Genomic DNA, 19700 nt, shown 5'->3' with positions numbered 1-19700 from the left:
CTGAGCAAACTTTCCCAGTCACAGGCGCCTTTCTCACCCATCGGGAACCCGGCAAGCACCGGCAAACTCCTAAGCCCCTTGCCGCTTTCTACTGAGGAAACTGCGGCTCGATGATATTTAGCTGCTGCCCCTCCAGGCTGGTGGCAAGCGGCGCAGGGAAGCACTCGGGGGCGTTTCTCCGCATCTCCGCACAGTGGGACCAACTCGGCCCTGGCAGGAGCCCGCGGAAGGCAATACAGTCTCGGAAGAGTCTCCATCCCCGGCCCTTGAATCCACTGAGGAAGGGGCATCACTCCCAAGGGGCAGGTTCCTACAAACAAAACAGAGGTTGGAGGACGCAGAAAACCCCCCAAGAGAGCGGGGATCAGGACTCTCTGTGGGGAAATCCCCGGTGCCCTGTCCGTGCCAGCCACGCCGCCCGGCCTGGACTCGGGGCACCTGGTCAGCCCAGTCTGTCGTAACTAGGCCACCACCCGGCCGGCCACGGGAGACTCCTGACCCCCGCGCGAGCGCCCCCGGCGGACGAGAGGCCAAGGCCGCAGGGCCATGCCGCGCAGGGCCCCGTAGCGCCTGGGGGCGGGAAGCCGGCGTGCCGGCGGAGGTCCCCTCGGCGCGCCTATTGGCTGGAGTCGACGCCCATCCGAGCCCCGAGGCCCGGCAATTGGCGGGTGGGGGCGGAGTTCGCGGAGCCCAATGAATGGGGGAGCCGGAAGCAGGAAGTGAGTTTGCGATCCGAGCAGCTGCGGCAGGTGAGGCGCGGTGCCCGGGTTTCGGGGTCACAGCGTGCCATTCTCGGGAGACAGGGCGAGTCTGGACCGGGCGCAAGATCACTCCCTTTCTGCCTCTCATCCGGTACCCCTTTCAGATTCATCGCGGCCACGAGGCCAAGGAACGCTCCGGGCAGCAAAGGGTTAACACCCCTTTCAGAACCCAGGGAGTCGTGCTATTCCGGAGCCGCAGCGGGGTTGGCGAGTGAGGTTAGAAACTCATTCTCAGTAAGGGAGGGCGTTGTGGAGCATATCCTGAGTTGGGAGACAGCTAGGTCCCAACGGGGCAGTGAGACCTTCAGTAAGTTGCTTGGCTTCTCTAAGCCTCACTCTCCCTATCTGTAAAATGAGTTTTCTCCCAGCTCTGAACTTGTGTGGCTCCGGTATCTCCCCTGGCTGAGCACAGAGAGAGGGCAGGAGGACGGAGGGCCAAAGAAAAGGCAGAGAGGTGAAAGTGGAACCGATCCTGGGCTCGGAGAGAGGAAGGGAACAAGGAAAATCATTACTGCTGTAGATAAGTTCCATGCGATCTGGTGTGACCTCATCTAATTGGCACACCCATCTTGCGAGCCTGGGGTTTTTATCGACCTCATTTTAAGGAGTCAGTAATCCAGGCACAAAAAAAGTGGAACAGTGGACTTGATATTGGGAGTCTGGGGCTGAGCCAGGATTGGAACCTGGGTTTTCCTGCAGGGAGTCTGTCCTTGTGAACACAGCCGTGGGCAGAGTTGAAACACTTGCAGGAGAATGAAGGAGGAGGGGAGGTGAAGAGAGGCCTGGGCTGGAGTAGAGACACAGATCTCTGCTTCTGACCTCTGCCTCCTAGTCCCTCTGGACCTCAGTTTCCCCATCTGTAACACTAGGTAGTTGGATTCCATCTTTAAGATGGAGAGGCCACCGGCCAAATGTTGCCTCCCAGTATATTTTGTAATCTCCTTGGGTGGGTCACTAATCGTCTCTGGGCCTCAGTTAGCATTTCTGGTGCATGGGTACCATGGTGTTCCCTTCCTCCTGGACTTTGGGGAGGATTAAATGAGGCTGTGAGAGCACAGAGCCAGGTGTGCAGTTGGCATGTGCTAAGTGACGACTGTGAACGTGGTGATGGTTCTCAGCAGGGCCCATGGCGGACACCCAGTACATCCTCCCCAATGACATCGGCGTGTCTAGCCTGGACTGCCGCGAGGCCTTCCGCCTGCTGTCGCCCACAGAGCGCCTCTATGCCCACCACCTGTCACGGGCCGCCTGGTACGGAGGCCTGGCTGTCCTGCTGCAGACCTCCCCTGAGGCCCCCTACATCTATGCCTTGCTCAGCCGCCTCTTCCGTGCCCAGGACCCCGACCAGCTGCGCCAGCATGCCCTGGCTGAGGGCCTTACCGAGGAGGAATATCAGGTCAGTTCTCAGGCCAACTTGCATTTCCTGAGTGGCTTCCAGGTGGTAGGGGCCAGGAGGCAAGGGGGTTACAAAAGACTTTCTCTCTCCTGGGATTAGACCAAAGGTTTCAAACCTAGGGACATTCCCTTCTGGAGTCTCAGTCTTCTCATCTGCAAAATAGGCATGAGAGGGAGTTCCCTGGTGGCTCAGCGGGTTAACGATCCAGCATTGTCTCTGCTGTGGCCCGGGTTCAATCCCTGGCCCAGGAACTTCCACATGCAGCAAGTACAGCCAAAAAAAAAATGCATGAGGGTAGTTTGTATCTCTTAGGGTTGTGACCTATACCGCAATAAACAGTGGTTGCTTCAATGCTAACAAGGGCTGTGGAGATTCAGAGACGGTAGACAGATGAGTCCAGTGTAGGGGTCAGGAGGCCTGAGCTCTGGACCAGATCTGAACCATGTTGTGTGTCCCTGGGCAGAATGTTCTGCCTGTCCAGTCGTGTTTGTCTGTGGGTTTATTGGCCAAGGAGTACACAGATACATTCTTAATTCATTACAGCAATGCAGACATTCTTAATGCATTACAGCAATGCAGAAAGACGCAAAACAAAGCATAAAATTCCTTCATTCTCCATGTCCTCCCCAGAGGTAACCTTGGGGAGGTGCTGGGGCGTATAGCCTTTGAAGTCCTTTGTCTGTATTGCGTACATGACACATGTACAAGTATCAGTTCCTTATTTTCTCTTTTACACATGAAGTCACACTGACCATACTCCTATGAGTCCTGCCTTTTTCATTGAACACCATGTCTTGGAGAACGTCCATGGGGTACCTGTACATCCACCTCATTCTTTGTATTGGCTGTGAAGTATTCCCTAGCAATGTATACTTTAATCAATATAATCTTTTCTTTGTTGTTGGAAATTTAGATTGTGCTCTATTCTTATTGTAAACAAGACCGCAACAAGCATACTTGTGCATATGTGTGAGTAGGCTCTATTTCTGGGATTAGAATTGCTGGGTCAAAGTCTCTGTATGTTTTTTACATATATATATATGTATGTATATATATGTATATGTGTGTGTATATATGTGTGTGTGTGTGTATATATATATATATATTTTTTTTTTTTGGCTGCACCCTCGGGGCCTGGGACTGAATCTAAGCCACAGCTGCAACCTACACCACACCTGTGGCAACCCTGGATTATGAACCCACTGTGCCAGGCCAGGAATTGAACCCACACCCCCCCACAGAGACAACACCAGATCCTCAACCTGCTGTGCCACAGCAGGAACTCCAAAGGCTCTATACATTTACAATGGATCGGTGCTGTTAAATCATCTTCTGAAGAAGCTTCACCAAGAATATATAGGGACATGGTCTGCTTTTCTATATGTAAAATAAAGGGATTGGATTGCTTGTCTCTGAGCTGAGGCCCAGGCTGTTTCTTCTACCTTTTTTAAACTTTGAGCAATCATGTCCTGTCTCTGGGTCTTGATGTACTCATTAAAAGAGCTAACAGCTATGGAACTGCTTATAAATGGAAAAGTGCTACCCAAGTAACTATTTTCAGTGGGATTCTTTTGTTTGTAAGTAGCAGAAATCCACCTCAAATTGGCTTAGATGAAAAAAAAAAACCAAATCATGACTTCCAGTTTCTGGCCTGGCATGTCAGGAGCCTAGGTGTCACCCATCTGTTTGAACAACTGGTAAAAGGCAGAAGGAACTGGAAGAATCAACAGCTCTTCTTAGATCCTTAAGAGAGGTGACATCACAGGGCAAACTGCTGCCCTCCCAAATTGGAGAAACAGACAAGCAGGTGCAGAGAATCACAACTTATAAGAGCAAAACTTCATGAGCAGAAACCTCCATGGAACCAGGGCTGGGGTAGGAAACCTGAACTGTGATTGATGAAGACAACTCAGAGAGTTAAGAACTCTGGGAAGACCCAGTCATAAGGGGACACCCATACTTTTAGGGATTTTACCTTCAGGAGTTTGACCTGGTTCCCACAATGAATTTCAGAGAAAAAAAAAAAATGCCTCGTGTTTCTGATGTGGGGGGTGGGGGGGCAGAACCATTTAGAACATTCTGTTCTTCCTACCGTGGTCTGCCCTCAGAAGGTACTATTCAACTAGAACCAGACCTGCCAGGGTTTTATCAGAGCCTAACAGACCTGAAAGAAGGGAAATACCCAGCTTCAGACAGCCCTGGCCATCATGTCCCGCCTAAGAGGTGTGGGAACTGAGAAGCACATGTAAAGTTCAGAGTCCAGGAGCTCCCGTCATGGCTCAGCCGTTTACAAACCCAATGCGCATCCGTGAGGATGCTGCAGGTTTGATCCCTGGCCTTGCACAGTGGGTTAAGGGTCTGGCATTGCCGTGAGCTGTGGTGTGGGTCACAGACGTGGCTTGGATCCTGCATTGTTGTGGCTCTGGCGTAGGCTGGCATCTAGAGCTCTGATTTGACCCCTAGCCTGGGAATCTCCATGTGCCGTGAGTGTGGCCCTAAAAAGACCAAAATGAATAAATAAATAGGCTCATAGTCCAAAGGTTCACTAAGAGACAGACCTTATCATGAATCTCTACAATATTTCCCTTGTGCCCACACCTTATCATCACCTTCCTAAAGACTGTTTATGACAGTCCCTTTTCTCCAGGACATCATGTCTGGCTATCAAGAAAAAAATTACCAACTCCCCCCCCCCACACACACACACAGTTTGAAGAGACAGAGCAATCTGCAGTACCAACCTCAGATGTGGCAGGGATGTTGGACTTATCAGACCAGGAATTAAAACCTCGAGGATTCCTACTCTTAAGGGTTCTGATGGATAAAAAAGACAGCATAGAAGAAGAGATGGGCAGTTTGGGATTAACATATATACGGTATGTAAAGTAGATAAACAACAAGAACTTCTGGATAGCACAGGGAACTAGGCTCAATATCTTGTAATTATCTATGTTGGAAAAGAGTCTGAAAAAAAATATCTGAATCACTTTGCTGTACACTTGAAACTAACACAACATTATAAATTAACTATACTCAATAATAATAATAGCAATAATAATAAAAGGAAGAGAGTGATGGAAATTCCAAGAAAGATCCTCAAAATGCTTAACAGAAATGAAGGACACCTTTGATGGGCTTATTAGTAGACTTGACCCAGCAGAGGAAAGAATCTCTGAGCTGGAGGATATCTCAATAGAAATCTCTAATAAAACAAAACAAAACAAAAAAATTGAAACCTCTAAAACTGAAAAGCAAAGGAAAAAAAGACAGGAAAAAAAAAAAAAAAAAAAAAAAAAACCAGAACAGAGGAGCCAAGAACTGTGGGACAGATACAAGGAATGTAACATGTATGTAGCAGTAAAACCAGAAGAAAGAGAGTTCCCATTGTGGTGCAATGGAAACAAATCTGACTTGGAACCAAGAGGTGGCAGGTTCCATCCCTGGCCTCACTCAGTGGGTTAAGGATCTGGTGTTGCCATGAGCTGTGGTGTACGTTGTAGGCTCGGCTCAGATCCTGAGTTACTGTGGCTGTGGCGTAGGCTGGCAGCTGTAGCTCCGATTTGTTCCCCTAGCCTGGGAACTTCCGTATGCTGTAGGTGCGGCCCTAAAAAGCAACAGCAAAACAAAACAAAAACCAAAAGAAAGAAACAGAAAAAATAACTGAAGTAATAATGACTGAGAATTTCCCCATGTTAAGGTCAGATACCAAACTACAGCTCCAGTAAATTCAGAGAACACCAAGTAGGATACTAAGTGCAGAACAAAAAAGAAACAAAACCTACATGTAGTTAAACTATAGAAAATTAAAAAGAAAAAAATCCCGAAAGAAGCTAAAGAGAGAAAAATATCTTATCTACAGAACAGCAAAGATAAGAGTTACATCTGACCTTGCATGGTTCAGAAAGCATTCAAACAAGAAGAGAATGGATTGAAATATTTACCATGTTGAGATAAAAAGCCACCAAACTAGCATTCTGTACCCTGTGAAAGTATCCTTCAAAAAGTGAAGTGGAAATAAAGACTTTCTCAGACAAACAAAAATTGAGGGAATGTGTTACCCATAGACCTGCTTTGTAAGACACATTAAAAGAAATTCTTTAGAGAGAAGGAAAATGATATAGGTCAGAAATTCAGATCTATATAAAGAAAGGAAGGGCATTAGAGAAGGAATAAATTAAAGTAAAATTAAAAACTTATTTTTCTTGTTCTTAATTGATCTAGGAGATAACATTTTGTCCAAAATAATAAATAGCAACAACATATTCACCTGTGTATGTTTGTGTGCGTGTGTGTATGCTTATGTGTGCTTATGTACAAGTGAAATGAATGACAGCAATGATACAAGGGAGAGGAGGCAAGAATTAGGATTATTTTGCTATTACATGGTACTCAAACTACCCATGAAATGGTGTTGTGTTATTTGAAAGTAGACTTGGATTAGTCGTAAATGTATGTTACAAACTCTACCACTAAAATATATATTGCAAAGTCAACCACTAAAAAAAAAAAAAAAAAAAAAAGGATAGAAAGAAGTATAGCAATATGCTAAGAAAGGAGGGAAACTGGAATCATATAACAGGCTCAGTTAAAGCCACAAAATGTAGAAAAATAATGGAAGACAGGGGCCAGCATGGTCAGTTCTGATGAAAGCCCTCATCTGTTGACTTCTCACTGTGTTTTCACATGGTGGATCATGTGAGCTAGCTCTCTGGGGTCTCTTTTGTAAGGGCAGTCATTTCAGTGATGAAGGTTATGCCCTCATGATCTAATCTCTTCCCAGAGGCCCCTCCTCCTAATATCATCGCCTTGGAAGTTAGGTTTCAACATATTGATTTTGGAGGGACACAAACATTCAGATCATAGCAATTGATAAACCTCTAGCCAGGCTAACTAAGAAAAAAAGTGAGAGGTCACAAACGACTAATATCAGAAAGGGAAGAAGGGACATCACTACAGATCCATGGACATTCAAATAATAATCAAGGAGTATGATGAAAAATTTTATACCCATAAATTTGATAACCCCTATGAAATGGACCAAAATTATGTCCTTCGAAAGACATAATCTGTCAAAACTCACACAAGAAGAAATAGATAATCTACATAGGCCTGTACCTATTAAATAAATAGAATCAATATTTTTTTTTTTTTTTGTCTTTTGCCTTTTTAGGTCCACACCTGCAACATATGGAGGTTCCCAGGCTAGGGGTCGAATTGGAGCTACAGCTGCCAGCCTACGCCAGAGCCATAGCAATGCCAGATCCGAGCCGCATCTGTGACTTACACTACAGCTCACAGCAATGCCGGATCCTTAACCCACAGAGCAAGGCCAGGGATCGAACCTGCAACCTCATAGTTCCTAGTTGGATTCGTTTCTGCTGCGCCACAATGGGAGCTCCCTAGAATCAATAATTAAATAACCTTCCAAAACAAAGCACCAGGCCCAGATAGTTTCACCACCAAACATTTAAGGATCACATTATACCAGTTCTCTACAATCTCTTTCAGAAGAGAGAAGCAGAGGGAATAATTCGTAAATCATTCTATGAAGGGAGTATTACCCTAATACTAAAATCAGACAAAGATTACAATGAAAGAAAAGAAAACTGCAAACCAGTAAATCTCATGAACATAGATGCAAAAATCCTCCACAAAATATTAGTAAATTGAATCCAACAATGTATAAAAAGAATTATGCACTATGACCAAATAAGCAAATATGGTTCCCAGGTAAGCAAATATGGTTCAAAACTCATGTATTAATTCATCACATCAACAGGCTAAGGAAGAAAAATCACATGATCATATCAATAGATGCAGAAGAAGTATTTTGCAAAAATCCAATGCCCATTTGTGATAAAAACTGTCATAAACCAGAAATCTATAGCTAATATGTTTAATGGTGAAAAACTTGAAGCTTTCCACCAACATCAGGAATAGAACAAGAATGTTCCTTCTCACCACTGCTTTTCAACATTGTACTGGAAATGCTAGCTAATGTAATAAGACAAGAAAAAGAAATAGCAGGCGTACAGATTGGAGCCATAATATTGTCTTCATTCACAGATGACATGATTATCCATGTAAAAAATCTGAAGGAATCAACAAAAAACTCCTAGAAGTAATAAATGATTATAGCGAAGTTGTAAGATGTAAAGTTAATACATAAAATCTATTGCTTTCCTGTAGTCCAGCAATGAACAAGTTTAATTTGAATTTAAAAACAATACCATTTACAACAACACCCCCAAATTTGAAATACTTAGTCATAAATCCAATAAAATATGTATAAGACTTATATGAGGAAAACTACAGAACTCTGATGAAAGAGATTAAAGAAGAACTAAATCGAGTTCTCTTGTGATGCATCAGGTTAAGGATCTGGCATTGTCACTGCAGCAGCTTTAGTTGCTGCTGTGGCATGGGTTGGATCCCTGGCCTGAGAACTTCTACATGCTGCAGGTGCAGCCAAGAAAAAGAACTAAATAAATGGAGAGATGTTCCATTTTCATGGTTAGAAAGATTTGATATTGTCAAGATGTTACTTCCTCCCAATGTAGTATATATATGCAATCCAATCTCAGTCAAAATCCCAGCAAGTTTGTTTTGGATATAAACAAACTGATTCTAAAGTTTACAGGGAGAGGCAAAAAAATCCAGAATAGCCAACACGATAATGAAGGAGAAGAACAAAGTTGGAGGACTGGTACTAATCTAGTTCAAGACTTACTATAAAGCTAAAGCAATCAAGGCAGTGTGTATTGGTAAAATAATAGACAAATAGATCAGTACAATAGACTAGAGAGCCCAGAAATAGACCCCTGTAAATACAGTCAACAGACCTTTGACAAAGAGTAAAGGCAATACAATGAAACAAAAATAGTCTCTCTCTCTCTCTCTTTTTTTTTTTTTTTTTTTTTTTTTTTTTTTGGTCTTTTTGCCATTTCTTGGGCCGCTCCTGCAGCATATGGAGGTTCCCAGGCTAGGGGGTCGAATTGGAGCTGTAGCTGCCAGCCTACGCCAGAGCCACAGCAACGCAGGATCCGAGCTGTGTCTGCGACCTACACCACAGCTCACGGCAACGCCGGATCGTTAACCCACTGAGCAAGGGCAGGGATCGAACCTGCAACCTCATGGTTCCTAGTCAGTTTCATTAACCATTGCGCCATGACGGGAACTCCAAATAGTCTCTTTTTAAAAAAGTTTTATTGACGTGTAGTTGACTTACAATGTTGTGACAATTTCTGCTCTACAACAGAGTAATTCAGTTATATATATATATATACACATCCACTCTTTTTCAGATTCTTTTCCCATATAGATTATCACAGAATATTGGGTAGAGTTCCCTGTGCTATACGGCAGTTCCCCACTGGCCAATCATTACATATGCCTCATTGTTCATATGCCAGTCCCAAACCCCCAGTCCATCCCTCACCTGACCTGTCCCATTTGATAACCCTAAGTTTGTTTTTAGAGTCTATGAGTCTGTTTCTGTTATGCAAATAAGTTCATTTATATCCTTTTTTTTTTTTTTTTTTTTTGGTCTTTTAGGGTCGTACCTGTAGCATATGGAGGTTTGCAGGCTAGGGGTTGAATCAGAGCTGCAGCTGCCTGCCTACACCACAGCCACAGCAATGCCAGATCCAAGCCACGTCTGTGACCTACACCGCAGCTCACAGCAACACCACCATATCCTTAACCCACTGAGCAAGGTCAGGGATTAAGCCTGCGTCCTCATGACTACTAGTCAGATTCATTTCCACTGAGCCATGACGGGAACTCTGTTTTATATCCTTTTTTAAGATTCCACATATAAATAATATCATATAATGTTTGTCTTTGAGTTATTTCACTTAGTATGATACATGGTCCATCCATGTTGCTACACATGGCATCATTTCACTCTTTTTTATGGCAGAGTAATATTCCATTGTATATATTTGCTACATCTACTTTATCCATTCCTGTCAATGGAAATTTAAGTTGCTTCCATGTCTTGGCAATTGTAAATAGTGCGGCAATGAACACTGGGGTGCATGTATCTTTTCAAGTTATTGTTTTCTTCAGATAGATGTTCAGGAGTGGGATTGCTGGATCATATATGGTAGTACTCAAAAGTTGACTAAAATTGACCAAACTCCAAAACACTGATAACACCAAATGCCGGCAGGGATGTGGAGCACTAAGAACTTAGTGGATATGCCAAGTGGTACAAACCCTTTGGAAGAGAGTTTGGCAGTTTCTTACAAAACCAAACATACTCCTGCCATACAATCTAGTAGTCGTGCTCCTTAGTATTTTCCAAGGTGAAAATTTGAAGTGAAACTTATGTTCACACAAAAACCTGCAAGTGAATTTTTTTTTTTTTTTTTGGTCTTTTTAGGGCCACCCACTCGCCATATGGAAGTTCCTAGGCTAGGGGTCAAATTGGAGCTGCAGCGGCCAGCCTGCACCACAGCCGCAGCAACGCCAGATCTGAGCTGCATCTTCAAACTACACCACAGGTCATGGCAACGCTGGATCCTTTAACCCACTGAGTGAAGCCAGCTATCGAACCCGCATCCTCATGGATGGTAGTTGGATTCTTAACCCATTGAGCCACCACTGGAACTGTCATATAGCAGCTGTATTCATAATCGCCAAAACTTGGAAGCAACTAAGATGTCCTTCCAGTAGCTGAATCAATAAACAAACCGTGGCACATCAGACAATGGAACATCATTTAGTGCTAAAAAGAAATGAGCTCCCCGGCCATGAAAAGACATGGAGAAGTGTTCCCTGGTGGCCTAGCAGTTAAAGATCCAGCATTATCACCACTGCAGCTTGGGTCACAGCTGTGGCACAGGTTCAATCCTTGACCTGGGAACTTCTACATGCTGCAGGTACAGCCAAAAAAATGAAAGGAAAGGAAAGGAAATAAAATAGTGAAATAAAATAGATAGAAATGTAGTGACTTTTGAAAGCAGGGACCCTGAAAAAGAAAAAAAAAAATAAAATGGCTTGGAGAAAGTTAAATGCATATTACTGGGTGAAAGAAACCAGTCAGAAAGGGTACGTGCTTATGATTCCAACTTCTGCAAAAGACAAGACTGTAGAGATGGTAAAAAGATCAGTGATTGCCTGGCGTTGGGAGGGAGGACAGAACAAAGAGGGTTTTGTTTTGTTTTGTTTTGTTGCCACCCCATGGCATATGAAGTTCCCTGGCCAGGGATCAGATCTGAGCCACAGTCACAACCTACACCGCAGCTGCAGCAACCCTGGATCATTAACCCACTATGCCAGGCCAGGGATCGAACCTTCATCCCAGCTCTCCCAAGACGCCTCCAATCCTATTGCACCACAGCAGGAACTCCATGGAGGATTTTTAGGACACTGAAACTACCCTGCATGATGCAGAGTAATGTATCGTGCATAATGATAGAGAGGTGTCATTATGCATCTGTCCAAACCCATAGAAGGTACAATACCAAGAGTGACCCCTAATGTAAACTGCGATCTTGGTGATGAGCTGTCAGGGTGGGCTTATCAGTTGTAAGAATGCACCAGTCTAATGGGGGATGTTGAAATGGGAGAGACTGCCTGTGTGGGGGTAGGGGGCTTTGGGGTAATCTCTGTATCTTCTGCTCCATTTTGCTGTGAACCTAAAACTGCTCTATAGAATAAAGTCTGTTTTAAACAAGAGAGAATTATTGGCTCACATAATTGAAAAGTCCAGGGCTAGGGAGGCTTCAGGCATGGCTAGATTCAGGGGCTCTGTGATCCCGTCGCATGCAATGCGGTCTTCATCTCTCAGCTTGCTTGCTTTCCTCACGAAGGTAGGGGAGCTCCAGGGGCCTCAGGCTTGATGATTCTTGGTATGACGTAGAGGCTCTTTGCCACTGGAGATTTCCTGGTAGGGAGCTTGGGCCCGTGCCCACCCCTGGAGTTGGGGGAAGATGTGAAGCCTTCTTGCTAGAGGAAGGGAGACCACATTTGGTCCAGCAGAAGCAAACGAGTCATTGGCCATGGCCCCTCCAGCCCGAACGGTTGATGCTTCTGGTGTTGGCTTCCTGCCAGGTTGAGGGCCGAGGGCAGGTCGCAGGCTTTCAGAGGTCCTAGGAGATGGCCTCAGGTGGCGGACAGGGTGCTGATGTCAAGGGGGCAGTTGTGGATCAGGGCTTGGGTGTCTCCGGAGGCTGTCAGACCAGTTTGGCTGGACAAAGAGTGTAAAGATGTTGCAGCCAGACTGGGGCCTCGGAGCAGGTGGATCCTACCCCCAGATTTCCCAGCCACACCTGCAGGACACCTTCGGGGGTGTCACTCTCCAGGGGCTGAGAGGCTGTGTTTCCAGGCCTCTCATGCCACCTCTCCGCAGGCGTTCCTGGTCTACGCTGCGGGCGTCTACTCCAACATGGGCAACTACAAGTCCTTCGGCGACACCAAGTTTGTCCCCAACCTGCCTAAGGTGAGCTGAGGAGGGCTGGGGAAGGTGGGCCATTGGGGGATAGTGGGGTGAGGGGCAGGCAGCAGATGGAGCCCCAGGAGGAGTCGGGCCCTGAGCGGAGTCTTGACCTTGTCACTACAGGCTCCTGGGAGCAGCAGCCACCTCTGACTGTGCTGACCCACAGCGGGGAGGCTGTGAAAGGGCCCTGTGTGCTGTCAGGTGCTGCAGAAGTGGAGCCTGGTGGTCACCACTGGGGACAGCTGGGGAGCCTCGGGGAGTCCGTCTCTGGGACCACGAGGCTTGGGCCCATGTGGGACAGAGGCAGCTCTATGTCAGCTCTCAGCCCTCACTGCTCCCGAATTGCCTGGCCGTCTTGTTGAAACGCAGCTTCTGACCTGCCCTGTGGCGGGAGAGTCTGGGTTTCTTGGCCAAGGCTGTGCTGCTGGTCTGTCGACTACACTTTGGACCAGACTGTGGGAGAAGAGCTTGGGGTAGGGGTGGGGGCTCCAGGAGGCAGGTTTGGGTGGTATGGCCAGGCCTAGGGCCTCCCTTCCCCTGCAGGAGAAGCTGGAACGTGTGATCCTGGGGAGTAAGGCCGCGCAACAGCACCCGGAGGAAGTCAGGGGCCTCTGGCAGACCTGCGGGGAGCTCATGTTCTCTCTGGAATCCAGGCTTCGACACCTTGGGCTGGGGAAGGAGGTAAGGCCGCAACAGCCCTGGGGAGCAGAGGGCATCCTTAAGGGCCACTAGGGAGGGGGCACCCGATGGGGGGCCGTGGACTGTCCCTCACACCTGGGCACAGCTGTTCTCTGCTGCGGGCCTCAAGTGTCGTCAGCTGTAAGCAGATTGGATGGGATGCTTTCTGAGCGCCCCGCTGCCAGAGTCCTGACATCCTGGGATGCTGTGTGCCGTAGGCAGGCAGGAGAGAGCTGGAGGGAGCTGGGGATGGGTTGTGGGGGGAAGGAGGGGCCCCAGGCTCCCCCCCCTGGAGGCTGCTTGAGAGCTGTGTGGGGTGAGGGATGCGGCAAACCTTAGGGGCGGGCCGGCCTGGGAGGAGCTGGAGATGGACCTCTGTGTGTGGTTTGCGTTATCATTTCTTCCCCTGGAAGGAGATGGAGGGGCCGTGGAGGCGGCCGAGAGAGGAAGTGCAGGAAGCCCGAGGCTGGAGGTGGTGGGGGGAGGGGCTGAGGAATTCACAGGCTTCCCCCCAGCCCCCCAACCCACCCAGCCACTCCTCTTTCCCACTGCCCCCCCCCACAGGGAATCACCACCTATTTCTCTGGGAACTGTACCATGGAAGATGCCAAACTGGCCCAAGACTTTCTGGACTCACAGGTTTGGGGGTTGGGGAACTGGGGCAGTGGTGTTGGGGTCCTCTTGGCACTGACGCCCACTCCTGGGTCTCCCAGAGGCACTGGCATCTTGGGGTCTTGGGGTGGGGAAGATGGGAACCCTTGCCTAAAGGTCAGCCTGGCTTGAATGAAGATGCCCCCATGGGTGCCCTGATGGAGCCGCCCCTCCCCACCCCCCGCTGAAGGGCTTTGCCAGAGCCTCAAGGCAGGATGACCTAGAGCGTCCGAGCGGCTTCACTGGGCTCTGACGTCCAAGTGTCGGTTCCAACTCCCAGCTCAGCCACTCAGTGACCAGTTTCCTTATCTGTGGAATGGGGCCTGCCTCCCGTAGCCCAGGTCGGCTGAGATCCTGAAGTATCTGGCACATGCTTAGTAAAAGTTAGTGCTCAATTGGGAGTTCTCTGGTGGCTCAGGTCACAGCTGCGGCGCCAGTTCAGTCCCTGGCCTGGGAACTTCTGCATGCCGCAGGTGCAGCCAAAAAATAAAAAAGGGGGAGTTCCCGTTGTGACTCCGTGGGTCATCAACCCGACTAGTATCTATAAGGATGTGGGTTCGATCCCTGGCCTCGCTTGGTGGGTTAAGGATCCGGTGTTGACCCAAGCTGTGGTGTAGATCACAGATGCGGCTGGGATCCCAAGTTGCTATGGCTGTGGTGTAGGCTGGCAACTGCATCTCCGATTTGACCCCTGGCCCGGGGAACCTCCATATGCCAAGGGTGCGGCCCTAAAAAGCAGAAAAAGAAAAAAAAAGGACATACTTAGTGGTCAGTGTACTGAGCAGAGCCAGAGTCTGCCCTGGCCTGTCTGCCCTGTGCCCTCCCCACTCCCAGACAACTCAGGCAGTTCTCCCAGGAGCCCCTCTGGCTTTGCCTCTGGACCCTCCCTCCCTGGTGGACCCACTTTCTCTCCCCCTGCCCCACAGCCCTCTCTGGACTTACTCTCCCCCAAACCCCTGCCCTGGGCTTTTCCAGAATCTCAGTGCCTACAACACACGGCTCTTCAAGGAGGTCGACCAGGATGGGAAACCCCACTACGAGGTGCGCCTGGCTTCCGTGCTGGGCACAGGTGAGCCCCTTCTCCTCCCTCCTCAGTGTTCCTGGACCAGGGGGGAGGGGGCGGGAATGGAGGGCAGGGGTTAGTGATGAGCCGTGAGGCGCTCAGCATGTGGTGCTCCTGTGAGGTCCTGTGATGCAAAGATAAGGGGAGACAAGAGGGCAGGGGAGGGGCCTCCCTTCCACTTGATAAGTGTCACTGCTGGCAGCCCCTGACGGGAGCCACGTGTTGTGTTGGCCGTGGTCCCCACCCCCCAGGCAGTGGCACAGAAGATAATGATCCATGTAACCAGTGGCAATAGGGAGTTCCCGGTGTGGCTCAGCAGATTAAGACTCCCACTAGTATCCACGAGGATGTGCATTCGACCCCTGGCCTTGCTCAGCAGGTTAAGGATCTGGTGTTGCTGTGTGCTGTGGTGTGGGTTGCAGATGCGGCTCGGATCCAGCATTGCTGTGGCTCTATCTTAGGCTGGCAGCTGCAGCTCTGATTCAATCCCTAGCCCGGGAACTTCCATATGCCACAGGTGCAGCCCTAAAAAAGCAAACAGAACAAAACAAACAAACAGAAAAAAACAAATGAGAGAGCTTTAAAAACCAAAACTTCAAAAAAAAAGAAGAAGAAGAAGAAGCATCCAGACTCCTATAAGGACCTTTGTAACCTGGCCCTCCCTTCCCCACCCACCTCCCACCTCCCAGCCCCCAGCCCCCCACTTAGACTCTGTGCCACAGCCATGCTCAGCAGCTCCCGGTTCCCTGAAGCCCCATGTTCTCTCATATCCTCTCCAGGCCTTTGCACATTCTGTTCCTCCTTCCCGCCTGGGACATCCGCCCTCCCCTCCCACCCTGATGGCCGGGCTTGAACCTCACCTTCCCCAGGGCCGTTCCCCGACTTCCCACAGCCTCTTTTCCCATCAGCACACCCGGTAGTTTCCTGGTTATTGTCCTCTTGACTCCAAGCCCCTTGCAAGGAGGCGCTGTGCCTCCCTCACTGGTGTCTCCCCAGCACCCGGGCCGTGGAAGGTACTGAGATGCTCGGTGTGTGAGCGGAAGCAGGGTGGGTGGGAAGTTTAGGGTCCAGCAAGTACGCAGTTCAACTTGACCAGGGAAAAGGATACTGGGCTCAAGGGAGCAGGAAGAGATCACGTGGGAATGTGAGCTGGGCCTGTACTTACAGCAGCATATGGAGGTTCCCAGGCTAGGGGTCAAATCAGAGCTGTAGCTGCCGGCCTACGTCACAGCCACAGCAACACCGGATCCTTAACCCATTGAGTGAGGCCAGAGATCGAACCTGTGGCATCCTCATGGATGCTAGTCAGATGGACTTCCGCTGTGCCACAACAGGAACTCCACAAATGTCCCCATTTATTTAGTGATGTAAAGCCACCTTTTCATGCTCACGGACTCCGGGTCAGGAATTTGGATGGGGCATCCTGGGAATAGCTTGTCTCCAGATGACCACGTATGAGACCTCAGGTGGGAAGACAGGCTGGGGGTTACTCAACAGCTTGAGGCTGGACTCATCTGCCAGCTCCCCCTCACAGCCAGTGGTAGATGTCACCTGTCGGCTGGGACCTCGGCTGGGGCTGTTGATTGAAAGACCCCACACGGCCTCTTCGTGCTGCTCTCGGTGGCTGGGCTCTGAGGGCGAACATCCCAAGAGAGCCAGGCAGAATCTGGGTCGCCCTTGATGACCTCGCCTCGGCAGTCGCATGGGGTCACTTCCGCTGTGGTCGGAAGCCCACCTGCCCCTCTTCAAGAGGAGGGGGTAGAGCCCCATGTCCTGGTGGGGGAGGTCACACTGGGAAATGGGAGATACTGTGGCCACCTGTTTTTTTTTAACTAGAAGTGTATTTTACGGATCAGAGACAACAGGCAAAACACAACAGTTTTAGTATCCCACATATCTTCACACATTTAGTGGCATAAAACAACACAAATTTATTCTGTTACAGCTCTGGAGATCCAGAGTCTGAAATAAGACTCTGTTTCCAGAGTCCCCGTTGTGACTCAACGGTGACAAACCTGATTGGTATCCATGAGGACGCAGGTTCGATCCCTGGCCTCACTCAGTGGGTTAAGGATCCGGCATTGCCATGAGCTGTGGTGTAGGCCAGCAGCTGTAGCTCCGATTTGACCCCGAGCCTGGGAACCTCCATGTGCTGCAGAGGTGCCCCCCCCAAAGAAGACAAGACTCCATTTCCTTCTGGAGCCTTCGAGGGAAATCTGTCTCCTTGCTCCTTGCTTGTCTCTTTCAGCTTCTAGAAGGTGCCTGCGTTCCTTGGCTCATGGCCCCTTCCCCACGTCTGCCTCTTCTCCTCTCCTCACATCTCCTGCTTCCTTTCACCCTCCTGCCTCCTTATGTGGAAACCACTGTGGTTACATTTAGGGGATGGCTAACCTTTTCTGCCACACTGGGTTTGAATCCTTGCTCTGCTGCTGTGTGACCTTAGAAAATTGACCTAACCTCTTGGTGCCTTTGTGTCCTCATCTGTAGAATGGAGATAATAATTTCCCTCTCCTCACAGAGTTGATATGAATCTTACCTGAGTTAACACATATAAATCACTTAGAACATTTCATGTTATGGAATATATATCTTTAATTTTTTCTTTTTCTTTTTAGGGCTGCACCCACGGCATATGAAAGTTCCCAGGCTAGGGGTCAAATTGGAGCTGTAGCCGCCAGCTACGCCACAGCCACAGCAATGCCGGATCTGAGCCACATCTGTGACCTACACCACAGCTCACGGCAATGCTGGATCCTTAACCCACTGAGCGAGGCCAGGGATCGAGCCCGAATCCTTGTGTATACTAGTCAGATTTGTTTCCACTGTGCCATGATGGCAACTCCGAATTTTCTCTCTTTGATTGCACTCATGGCTTGTGGAAGTTCCCGGGCTAGGGCTAGAACCCATACCACAGCAACGACCTGAGCCACAGCAGTGACAACTCCAGATCTTCAACTCACTGACCCACAGGGGAACTCCTGTTTTTGAAGATGAAAGTGTATCCTAATTTCCGTAGATGATAGGGAACCATGGAAGACCTTAGAGTAAGAGTCTCGCAGTGAGAAGACTGCTGGGTATCTTATCCTAGTCTTTTCCCTGGATGATCCTTCTTCCTCAGAACCTAGTCTGGACACTGAAATGACTTCCAAACTGAAGAGCTACGAATTCCAGGGCAGTGATTTCCGGGTGACGCGGGGGGACTACGCACCCATCCTCCAGAAGGTGGTGGAGCACCTGGAAAAAGCCAAGGTAGGGGCGTGCGGCTCCAGGCCCCTCTGGCAGGAAAGGGGGGAATGGGATGGGCGGGCGGCCCGAGGCTGACCACGCCCTGCTCACCCCCAGACGTATGCAGCCAACAGCCACCAGGAGCAAATGCTGGCCCAGTACATAGAAAGCTTCACCCAGGGCTCCATCGAGGCCCACAAGAAGGGCTCTCGCTTCTGGATCCAGGACAAAGGCCCCATCGTGGAGAGGTGAGGCGCCAGCCTTCACCCCTGCGCGTGCCCCCCTGCCTCCGGCCCCCTGCGGGCCCCTCCTCCATCTCAGCCCTTCTCTCCCCCAGTTACATCGGGTTCATCGAGAGCTACCGAGACCCCTTTGGTTCCCGCGGAGAGTTTGAAGGTAACTTCTGGGAGGCAGGAGGTCAGGTCAGAAACCCTTTCCCTTGTCTCCTGAGGGTTCTTCCCTCCCCTTCCTCCCTCAGCAGTAATAACAGCAATAACAACCCCCACTGATGGCTTGCCACGGGCCGGACACCTACCCACACTAGCTCTCTTTGACACCATCATCCCATGAGAATGTCTGTCCTCATCTCACAGACATGGAAACTGAGGCACCTTGGCTCTGAGCCACTTTGCTGTGCTGCCTCAGGTATCTGGTCCAGGCTCCGACTTGGCCACTTAACGGCTGTGTGACCTTGAGCCAGTTAACCCCACCTCTGCGCATCCGTCACCAGGTGTCCTGGGAAGTGGGGTATTGATACAGACAGCTCAGCCTGGTGCCAGGCATGTAAATGGTGCTGGGTAGACGGGAGCAGCATTAACACCGTGACCGTGAACCTGACTCAGCTGCTGTCATCCCAGGGCAGGTGGCAGGCCGCCTCGGCCCTCGTGCACAAGCCCCTATGGGACCCAGCAGTGCAGGCAGGGCAGCTGGCCTGGGGCTTCAGACTTGTCTCTGCACAGCCTCATCTTCCCAGCCCCTGGACGTAGCGTCTGGAACATCCAGCTGCCAGAAGCCAGAGAGGTTAGCCTGGGAGGCGAGAGGGAAGCCCCAGCCGCCCACAGGTGCCTGGATCTGAGCCCAGAGGTCCAGGCCCAGGGATGAGGCTTAACAGACAGGCAGTCCTAGGGCCTGAGGGTCAGACAGGTGTGCACGCTTGCAGCTTTCCTGCCCGGGTCCTGATTCACCAGGCCTGCTCTGAGGGCCAAGACCCCAGGGCCTTCTCAGCAACCTCAGTCCCAGAGGTTCCCCCCTTTTTATGTGACTCGTGATTATTGGAAAAGTAGATCATGCTCATGTCAAACATTATGAAAATACAGACCAAAAAAAAAAAATTCACCTGTCTGAGTTCCCTGGTGGCGCAGGGATCCAACGTTGTCACTGCTGTGGCTCGGGCTACGGCTGTGGTGGCGGTTTGGTCCCTAGCCCAGGAACTTCATATGCTGCAGGTGTGGCCCTAAAAAAATTCCATGTTTGTTGTAAGTA

The 19700-nt window shown here is 49.4% G+C and overlaps 1 protein-coding gene across 7 annotated transcripts in view; it reads left to right on the top strand.

The window, feature by feature from the left end:
* Positions 1-692: 692 nt before the first annotated feature.
* DPP3 (dipeptidyl peptidase 3) overlaps positions 693-19700 on the top strand; it is a 39497-nt gene continuing 20489 nt past the window's right edge. For 2 of the 7 annotated variants that reach the window (XR_014836818.1, XM_005654654.4), the window contains exons 1-9: positions 693-749; positions 1880-2157; positions 12515-12604; positions 13145-13282; positions 13844-13918; positions 14906-14999; positions 18112-18242; positions 18336-18466; positions 18556-18614. Coding sequence is in view for 6 of the 7 variants with exons in the window: in XM_005654654.4 (XP_005654711.1) it covers positions 698-749; positions 1880-2157; positions 12515-12604; positions 13145-13282; positions 13844-13918; positions 14906-14999; positions 18112-18242; positions 18336-18466; positions 18556-18614 (1048 nt within the window). In the remaining variant the exon portion in view is untranslated. Of the gene's footprint in view, positions 750-865; positions 1069-1879; positions 2158-12514; positions 12605-13144; positions 13283-13843; positions 13919-14905; positions 15000-18111; positions 18243-18335; positions 18467-18555; positions 18615-19700 lie in introns of those variants that run through there. The other 5 variants (XM_003353753.6, XM_005654658.4, XM_085010689.1 and 2 more) reach the window with 5 other exon arrangements.

The sequence above is a fragment of the Sus scrofa genome, chromosome 2, assembly GCF_054392235.1.
Source record: "Sus scrofa isolate SSC_HxYL_T2T_F1_AM1 chromosome 2, Sscrofa_HxYL_maternal_Yorkshire_Landrace_v2.0, whole genome shotgun sequence".
Lineage (NCBI taxonomy): Eukaryota > Metazoa > Chordata > Mammalia > Artiodactyla > Suidae > Sus > Sus scrofa.
The sequence above is the reverse complement of the archived record's forward strand: the minus strand, read 5'-3'. Positions and strand labels throughout refer to the sequence as shown.